This window comes from Nuphar pumila, chromosome 3, assembly GCF_984573655.1.
Source record: "Nuphar pumila chromosome 3, dmNupPumi1.hap1.1, whole genome shotgun sequence".
NCBI lineage: Eukaryota > Viridiplantae > Streptophyta > Magnoliopsida > Nymphaeales > Nymphaeaceae > Nuphar > Nuphar pumila.
The window spans coordinates 143,515,364-143,525,870 of NC_143251.1; the positions used below are offsets into that span (position 1 = coordinate 143,515,364).

At 37.8% G+C, this 10,507-nt stretch overlaps 1 protein-coding gene across 1 annotated transcript; it reads left to right on the forward strand.

The window, feature by feature from the left end:
- Window positions 1-8,193: 8,193 nt before the first annotated feature.
- Window positions 8,194-10,507, forward strand: LOC149844211 (phytochrome A-associated F-box protein-like). The gene has a single exon (XM_090002098.1). The coding sequence runs from the start codon at window positions 9,205-9,207 to the stop codon at window positions 10,336-10,338; it is 1,134 nt and encodes a 377-aa protein (XP_089858224.1). The 5' UTR covers window positions 8,194-9,204; the 3' UTR covers window positions 10,339-10,507.

The window sequence follows — 10,507 nt, forward strand, 5'->3', positions numbered from 1 at the left end:
TACACAAATAGCCACTAATGGGAAAAAGAACAACACAACCACTTAAAGTGGTAAGGCACCCAAAAGAAGAGGAAAAATATATATTCCACTCAAAAGGCTTCAAAGAAGCATGCTTTACAATGGGGAGAAACCCCTTTATTTATAGACAAAAGAGGAGGCCTTGAAAGGGCTCCTAGAGGGACGTTGGAGCCCTTCCAACGGTCATAAATATGACCGTTGGATGCTCCAACGTCCTCCTAGGTGGTGCCCATTCCAAGGTGGAAAAGGAAAAGAATAAAGAAAAATAAAAAAGAAAGAAAAAAGGAAATAAAAGAAAAGGAGAAAAATTACAATATGCGATAAGAAGTAAAAAGACTGTTTTACCCCTATATGGGTCTATTTACAAAAGATATAAATATATATATATATATTTATATATGTAGATAGACACATAGACATATATATAATTAATATATATATGTGTATGTGTCGTGATCTATATATATATAAATATATATATGTACAACATATTTTAACACCCCCCCTCAAACACACGGTGAGATCACCGAGAGTTTGCTAAGGAGAAAGAAGAAACGAGGCGATGGCAAAGCTTTGGTGAAGAAGTCCGCCAACTGGTACTCGGTTGGAACATAAGGCAATTGAATGGTGCCTCGTAGGAACTCATCACGAACATAATGGCAATCCATCTCAATGTGCTTTGTTCTTTCATGAAAGGTGTGATTGCTGGCAATGTAGATAGAGCTCTTGTTGTCGCAGCACAGCTTTGAGGGAGTTGAGAATGAGACTCCCATATCTTTAAGCAAACTTCTTAACCATACAATCTCCGTGGTGGTAGTGGCCATCGCACGATACTCTGCTTCAGTAGAGGAGAGTGAAACTTTCTGTTGCTTCTTACACCTCCAAGAGATAAGTGACTCTCCAAGAAACACACAATACCCTGTGGTAGAAATACGATCATCGGGGTTACCACCCCAATCAAAGTCAGTATAAGCAAGTAAAGTAAGAGGTGAAGAAGAGGGTAAGAATAATCCTTTTGTTATGGTGCCTTTCAAATATCTGATAATTCTCATGACAGCAGCCATGTGAATGGTGGAGGGAGCAGTCTGAAATTGACTTGCACTATGAACTGCATGAGAAATATCGGGCCTAGTGATGGATAAGTATGTGAGCGACCCAATCAATTGACGATAAGGTGTGGGATCAGCTAAAGGAGTGCCATCACTGGCTCTCATCTTGGCATTGATTATTTCTGGCGTCTCCACCTTCTTGTCATCAGTCAGTCCAGACCTGTCAATAATGTCGGAGGCAAGCTTCATCTGAGAGAGGACATACCCTTTGGGAGAGTATGCAACTTTAATACCTAAAAAATATCTTAGATAACCAAGATCAGACATATCAAAATTTTCTTTGAGAATATTCTTAATAAGGTTAATACCTCTCTTATCATTACCTGTGATAATCATGTCATCAACATATAATAACAGAATTGTAATGTGATCATTAGAATTTTTAACAAACAAAGCAGTATCAGTATAACATGAGGAGAAACCATTATCAAGAACTACTTTGCTAAAAAGATCATATCAAGCTTTAGGTGTTTGTTTAAGACCATAGAGAGCTTTATTTAACTTTAGAATATTTCCTTTACCAATTTCAAGACCTGGCGAAGGATCCATAAGAACTTCTTCATATAAATTTCCATTTAAAAAAGCATTTTTAACGTCAAGTTGATATATAGGCCATTGTTTAATGGAGGCTAAGGCAATTAAAGTTCGCACACTAGTCATCCTAGCTACGGGAGCAAAGGTTTCCTCATAACCAATCTCATATTCTTGGGCATAGCCTTTTGCAACCAAACGAGCTTTGTATCTCTCAAGAGATCCATCACACTTGGTTTTAACTTTATATACCCATCTACACCCAATTGCCTTTTTTCCTAATGGTTGGGGAATAATACTCCAAGTTTGAGCTTTGTTAAGAGCCTCTAATTCAACTTTCATTGCTTCAATCCAATGTGGATGATCTTTAGCTTCTTTAAAGGAAGTAGGCTCATGATATGAATGAATTAACATGAGACAAGCCCGATAATTAGGTGAGAAAGATTCATAAGATACAAATTTCTGTGGAGGTCTACTATTACGAGAAGATCTCCTAGGTGCATTAATAGGTTCTTCTAATGAGAGATCTTGAGAATATCTTTCAAGAGCAGGTTGATGTTCAATTCCTGACCGCCGGGTATATACATTCATTTCATTAAGATTCTCAACTTGAGAATCATTACCATGTTGGAGTATATCATTATGATGGGAGATGCCATCACAAGTATTATCGCAAGTACTTGCATCTGGTGTTTCAATTCTAGGAGCAAGATCAAATAGGAAGGAATAGTTTAGGTTTTCTCTAGATGTGTGAACATCAAATCCATTTTGTTCTTCAAGAAAGTTTACATTTCTTGATATATAGAGTTTATTATTTCGAGTGTCATAGCATCTATAACCTTTTTTATTTTCACCATATCCAATAAATGCACATTCAATAGCTTTAGGTGATAGTTTATCTTGTCCTTGAACAAGCACAAAACATTTACATCCGAATATCCTTAATCTATTAAAATCTGGAGTAATTTTGAATAATTTTTCAAAAGGTGATACATTTTTTAAAAAAACAGAGGGCATACGATTGATTAAATATGTTGCGGTAAGAAGAGCTTCGGCCCAAAAGTTTTTAGGAACATTTTTAGAAACAAGAAGTGTTCTTGTAGTTTCAATTAAATGTCTATGTTTTCTTTCCGCAAGACCATTTTGTTGTGGGGTTTTAGGACAAGATCGTTGATGTAAAATTCCATTTGATTTGAAATAATTTTGAAAATCTTTAGACATGTATTCTCCTCCAGAGTCGGATCTAAATATAGCTATATTGTTTTGAAATTGGTTTTGAATAAGAATATGAAATTCTTTAAAATTATTAAAGACATCGGATTTGTTTTTAATAATGTATACCCATGTATATCTAGTAAAGTCATCAACAAAACTAACATAGTAGGAGTAGCCTCCCTTGGATAGAACGGGTGCCAGTCCCCATACATCGGAATGCACAAGTTCAAAAGGTCTTTTTGACACAAAATTACTATGAGGATACGGAAGCGAATGAATTTTTCCAAGGATACAATCATTGCATGTGAATGTTTTTGTATTACAAAATTTTTCCAAAAAAGGAAAGAGATACAATTTAGAAACACTAGGATGACCAAGTCTTTTATGCCAAGTCTCAATATCTTTGGATTGAACATGATTACAAAATGATTTGGTTGGCAATGACAAAAAATCCATATAATAAAGATCCCCTCTTCTATGGCTTTGCCCAATCCGCTTCCCGGACCGGAGATCCTGCACATAGCAATGGGTAGGTGAAAAAGTGACATTACATTCAAAATCGGTAATTTGGGAAACGGAAAATAGATTTAAATTAAGTTTTGGAATAATTTGAATTTTGGGAACAAAAAATTCTTTGTTTTCATTATAAGTTTTCTCAAGATTCCCAATGCCTTCAACATCCAAGGATGTTCCATCGGCAGTGGAGACAAAAGATTTAAATTTGTTGAGACTTGTTTTTGATAAGAGTGATGCATTCGGAGTCATATGAAAGGAGGCACCCGAATCAAGAATCCAAGAGGTCATACCTGGGAAGGAGGAGATAGCGGCGCCGGAAGTGGATGGTGTAGAGGAAAACTGAGAGGAGCTCATCTTCATGAATTGTTGAAGAGTTTCGGTAAGATGAGCAAGAGACTCTTTTATGTCACCATCTTTCTTTGAATCTTCATTTGGAGGAGCTTCACCAACTGAGGCCACCTTCTTTTTAAATCTTGGGCAATCCGGACGAATATGGCCCGGTTCATTACAATTATGGCAAATGATTTTCCTTCCTCCACCACCATTATTTTTGAAAAAATGAGGTGGTTTGTATGGCCTTACATTGTTGCCGGGTCTAGATACGGCATGAACTTCATCAACATCTCGTTTTAAAGCCAAACGAGTCTCTTCTTGACATAAGTCGGCCAAGATATCACTTAAAGGAGTAGAGGCCCTATGGAGAAGGGATCCTCTAAGTTGCTCAAATTCGGGGCGAAGCCCATGAATAAATTGGAAAAATCTTTCTTTTTCCATTTGCTCTTGCCTCATAGCAATAGCACTATCTTCCCATTGGGGTTCGAGAAGGATAAGTTCATCCCATAAAGAAGATAGGGCACTATAGTAGTCCCTAATACTCATATCACCTTGTTTGGTAACTCTTACCTTTTCTTGTAGAAAGAAATGCCTAGCAAGGTCTCTTTGAGTGTACATGCCTTTCATAAAGAACCAAGCTTCATTAGCCTTCTTAAATTTGGTGAGATTTGCACAAATCTTTAATTCAACATTGTTCATGAACCATGCTAAAATTTTAGCATGCTCACTTTCCCAATCTTCTAATTTAGAAGAGTAATCAAGAATAGCCTTCTCTTTTTCCTCTTCGTTCAAAGCTTTTTCCTCATTACCTTCAAACTTGGTCAACTTCAATTGTGGTTCCGGAATGGTTCCACATATATAACCCCAAAGTTTTTTACCTTTGAGATTGTTTTCCATAGCGGCCGCCCACATGCGATAATTGGTCCCATCTAATTTGAATGAGAGGTCGATTTTTGCATCCTTGTTGGCCATTTGTAGAGGAGGAATATAAATGCACGAAAGAGAAGGATATTACTTGTCAAAAGAAGATCCGATGAAGCTTTATCAACCAAGGCTTTGATACCATGTAATGAAGTGCCGGATGAAGTCTCCAAGAGCAAAACAAGAAAGCACGCACATACACAAATAGCCACTAATGGGCAAAAGAACAACACAACCACTTAAAGTGGTAAGGCACCCAAAAGAAGAGGAAAAATATATATTCCACTCAAAAGGCTTCAAAGAAGCATGCTTTACAATGGGGAGAAACCCCTTTATATATAGACAAAAGAGGAGGCCTTGGAAGGGCTCCTAGAGGGACGTTGGAGCCCTTCCAACGGTCATAAATATGACCGTTGGATGCTCCAACGTCCTCCTAGGTGGTGCCCATTCCAAGGTGGAAAAGGAAAAGAATAAAGAAAAATAAAAAAGAAAGAAAAAAGGAAATAAAAGAAAAGGAGAAAAATTACAATATGCGATAAGAAGTAAAAAGACTGTTTTACCCCTATATGGGTCTATTTACAAAAGATATAAATATATATATATATTTATATATGTAGATAGACACATAGACATATATATAATTAATATATATATGTGTATGTGTCGTGATCTATATATATAAATATATATATGTACAACATATTTTAACAGTAGTGACACCATTTCGATCTCTATAATGTTCACAACTAATGGTAGACACGGACACGATGGCCATACAAGCCATGGAAACTTATATCTCAGTTAAAAAAAATATTCAAAATTCTCATTATTTTGTTTTGCCCAATACATTTCAAATATATCTACATGGCTATAAAATCTTTTTTTATTTCTTTGACAAAATAACTTATTTTTTGTTACTTGCATTAAAAAAACACATGTTTGCTTAGACCCTTATGAAAATCACTCTCTCCAGTTTTGGGGCGAATATTTTTCAAGAGAACTAAGATCTTACATGAGTTCAAACATGAGAATTTGTTTTCCCTCTCTTTGACCTGGGAAAGGCTTAAGGTAGAAAATGAAGTCTAGTAGAAAAAGAGTCACTTGGATCGACTAGTGGTTCAAAATCGTGAAAAAAGATCCTTTCACTCAAGATCTGACTGGGTCCAAGATCCATTTTATTTTAGGTTTTTTCTTGTTTAGGTTTAATCAGATATTGAATATTGGTTTGATATTGATTCATACTTCGGTATTGGATCCATCTTAGATCCACACTAAAACTAGGTTTATTTTAGGTTTTTTTTTATAAAAGGGGAAAGGATTGATTTGATGAAATCATTCAGTTGTTTTTTTGTAATTTTTATTTTTGTCATTTTATTTGACTAATTAATAATGATTAACCGAGTGATTTTCAAACCAAGCGTGCCTTTGAAACAAAGGTGAAGATGAAAGGTATTTAAATGCAATAACCGAAAAAGCTAGCTGGTTCTTTGTGAATATGAATAGCTGTTCTGATGAGTTGAATGACTTTTTCTAATTTACTCAAACACCAACGACCACACAAATCGCTATCAACTACTTCATGCCTTGGAAGAAGGTTCTGTGGTGTATATGGCGTTTGATATAGCCACCTATCCAGAAAAACTGAGATATTGAGATGTTCCCCCATGATATATTTACCACCCAGATTATCCCACTTTTTCTGGATAAAAGCTGGTATACATAACACCAACAAACATTGTGAAAAGCCACCAAACTTAGAGCCTATAATGTCCATATGCAAGGCCTGATAGCATGGATTTATCATGGGTTGAAAGTTGAAACCAATGAAACAAACCTCATTCCAGGGGAAATTTATGGTTATTCTTGAAATATATAGCTTTTCTACGTGCATTTTAAATCTGTGGACCCCAACATAAATATTATCCTAATAAATGTTAAAAGAACATAATCTTGTTTAAATGGTTTTCCAAAGGTTGTCAGACTAAGAAGCAGAAGCCAAAAATGATACGGAAAGTGGAAGCGAGAAGTGATGCATTTTAAAATGTATAGGAAGCGGGAAGCGAAGAATAAAAAAAACAATATAAGAATTAACTAGGAATTAAAATGGAATGAAAATAAAAAGTAAAATAAAAGTGTTTAATGTTAAATTTTATGATTTTTTAGTATAAGAATTAATTTTTTTAACAAAATCTAAAAATGATAACCATCAATTTAAAGAAAGCACATGAAAGTAAATAAGAAGCGTGAGAGAAAACACATAAAAAACATTGAAAGTAGAGTGAGATAACATATAAAAAGAATAGATGAAGCATATGAAAAGCATAAGAGAAGCATGAGAAAATCTACATTCTCATCAAGTTTCGGAAGTGAGAAGTATCGCGAACCAGCTTCTCACTTATCTAAGAAGCTTCTAGGAACTGAGTTTTTTATTTTTTGGGTAGGTAAGTTTTGAACTGCATGTCAGTTTCAACAGCCATCTTATCTTGTGGAACATGAGCAGCCAGTATTAGTTTTTGACAAATTAACAAAAAAATTGAATTGCATATGGGTGGCTTATGTATGCCGAAAATTGCATTTAACCAGCTCAGTTTTCATATATTTAAGATAACCGGCTTGCTTTTCAAGAAATTGCTCAGATGACTGGCTGGGTTACTTTTACTACCTTTTAAAATTATTTATTTACCCTTAAATATAGCTACAAAATAAGGCACTAATCAACTCAAAAACCAGGTCAGGATTTAGGAACTTCAAAGGACTCTCAACTTGCAAGATATTTTGGACTACTAGAGCCTGCAATTGTGTCATTGCCGAATTATGCACTATTAGGGGTGTCAATGAGTCAAGTTCGATCCAGACTCGACCAGAAACTCTGTAGGGTTAGGGTGTGGTGATAAATTCAAGATTATCGATAATATCGATATACCAAGATTATCTGGATAATCTCAATCACATAAAAAAAACACGTGTGAGGTCAATACACGTGAAGAATATCAAAATAATATCAAATGTAATATATAATGATGTTATCAAATGTAACAAATTGAAGAATATAAAAGACCGACTAAGCTTAGTCAAAAATCATGTGATACAACAACTACGCCTTCATCCCAAAACAATTGGGGTCGGCGATATGAACCAACAAAGAAAATCATTATGGGTCTTCCACATGAATCCTTCTCCTTCATTCATTTCTATCCAATGTCATGTCTTCGGTGAGGTTCAAAGCATTATCCTTTCTTATCACCTTCATCCATGTCTTTTTAGGCTTACCCCGACCTCTTTTAACTAATATATTTTTTCATTTCTCCACCCTTCTAACTGGAGCATCATTAGGCCTTCGTCGAATATGTTCAAACCATCGTAAACGATTCTCTCTCATCTTATTTTCAACGGGTGCAACGCGTTCTGAATCTTATCTTTTATTGTATTTTCATATATCCATCAGCATACGCATCTCAAGCTACACTCATTTTTTTTTTTAATATAGTGTCTCTTGGCCGCTCAACATTCAATACCATATAGTAAAGCGGGCCTAATAGTCAAAAATCATGTGATATCTTTAAATAATGAAAAAGTCCTCACGTGAATTATTGAGAGGAGTATCTGAATGTAGGTAGGTGATAGTTAACAGAACCACGTATTCAGTACCAAACCATCCAGGTGTGTGGTTCTCTTTCTAAATGCTGATCCACCATCTTTGTCTGATCCCCTCCTGCATCATCTGTCTAGTCTCCATCAATCTGTAACGACGCTAACAAGGTTGGACGATCTCAGAATGGGCATCTTTTGTACAAAATTGTTCATAAATAGACTAAAGGTGCATTAATATCATCCATTAACCTATAAGAACCGAGACAGTAACTTCATACAGTTAAGAAGACGTTGTGATTGGTATCCACAGGCAACAACAATATTTTCATCAAAATTAGTTAGTTCAAGTATGTGGGGATAACCAATCTGTGTTCTTCTTCACTTCTTCCAAACTCAAGATTCTTTCGGTGATCGAATTGTGGAAGTGAAAGGATCGCCACAACGGTTTCTTCTGCCCAAGACCCTAAATCCCCAGTTCTTCCTTTCTCCATTGTCATCTCCATAATCCTCAGACCAAAGGAGAGTTGCAACTTGCAAGGTCGGAAGAGATATGAGAGAGAAGGGGAAGAAATCTGCTGGTTTTGGAGAAATTTGGTGATTTTAAGGCTACCCATTCGATCAAAACTCCCAAATTTTCTCCCTCTAGTTCTGAAACCCTAGATTTTGATCTCCAATCCCGAAAATTCGCGGAAATATTGCGGTTTCCCCAGAGGATTGAGCACCCGTCTCTTCAGATTTCCGAATTTCGGAAGCCTTAGATACCCAAATCTGTTCACAAGCCCAGAACCTTCTGAGAAGAAAACTTTCGACGTTCTTACTTACTTTTACGTCATTGGGATAGCAACCCAGAAGCGTAAAAGCTAGAATCCTGAAGATTTGGCCAGCATTTCTCTTCCACAGTCTTGAATTCGTGCTTCGGAGGCGAAAATCGGGAGCTCGGTAGCGCGAAACGAAGAAGAAAACGTGAAAAATGGAGGTTGGTAGGAGCGATTCCGAGACGGCGACCATCCCCATCTTCTCGAACCTCTCCGAAGACATCCTCCTCAACATCTTCTTCAAATTGGACGACGACCCGCGCCATTGGTGTCGCCTCGCCTGCGTCTGTAGCCGATTCAACGTCGTCATCCGGTCCGTCTGCTGCAAGACCAAGTGCTCCTCCACCATCCCTTCCATCGTCTCCGATCTCCTGCGCAGCTCGAACTCCGATTTGGTCACTCTCTTCGCTTCCCCTCATGCCGGTTCCGACGGCAGAGGGGGCGCGAGATTGGAACCGGAGACCGAGCCGCCGTGCGGGTGGTCTTCCCTTCAGAAGGTTAACGTCTGCTGCCCGGGTCTCCTCCATGCCGGCGTTCTGTTCGATACCTGTGACTATGGATTGGAGAGAACCATCGGCCCCGATCATGGTTACGTCGTGGCTCAGACGAAGTCCTCTGATAATTCGCTGTCGTCTTCAGGCGGTGAAGGATCGAGCTTTAGGCCCCCGTGTTCTGCTGATGGAAGTAGCACTTGGTCTTTGTTTGATGATCTCTTCTTCGATACTGTGTACGATGAATCTGAATGCAAGAAGATGGACGATGAGTCGCCTGCAAACGATTGCAAAAGCAGTATGATTGAGTTCGGTGAAGGCTTAATTGGTCAAGGAAATGTGGTGGGCTTCGATGATTTGGATAGTAACTGTTACGACATGAAGAAGAGGAAGATGTTTCGATCAGTAGACCCACATTTGGCGAGCGGGATCTGGAATTTGAACAGAGAGCAGGGTAACAAGCTATTGGCTAGCAGGTTTAGGGGTGATTGCCTCTACATTTGCGATTGGCCGGGTTGCGAACACGCGGAAGAGAGGCGAAACTACAAGCTTTTCAGGGGTGTCTTCAAGAATTTTAAGAGGTCGAGGGTGTGGAGGAGTATTAGGGACTCGAAGGCTAGCAAGGTTGGTCTCAATTGTGCATTCTGTTCATGTGAAGGCACTTGGGATTTGGTTTCTTGCTTCTGTTTGAGGAGGCTTTGGGAGTACCATGATGATGGGGAACCGGTTGTGCGGGCATATGTATGCGAAAACGGCCATGTTTCCGGTGCCTGGACCGACAAGCCCATGTATACTTAGAGATGAAACCACTTTGTTGATTCAAGGAGACCTGTCTTCTCTGCTGCTATTGAAATTAAGCTTCATTTAGTGTTTTGGATGGGAAGTAGTGTTGAACATGCAGCTCTATTTCATAGGATGTCATTGTTTCAGTTATTTAGTTCAAAGAGACGGATGCAATTGCCTGAGA

Coding starts and splice junctions, on each gene's coding strand:
- LOC149844211 (XM_090002098.1), top strand. CDS start 9,205: ATGGAGGTTGGTAGGAGCGATTCCGAGACGGCGACCATCCCCATCTTC.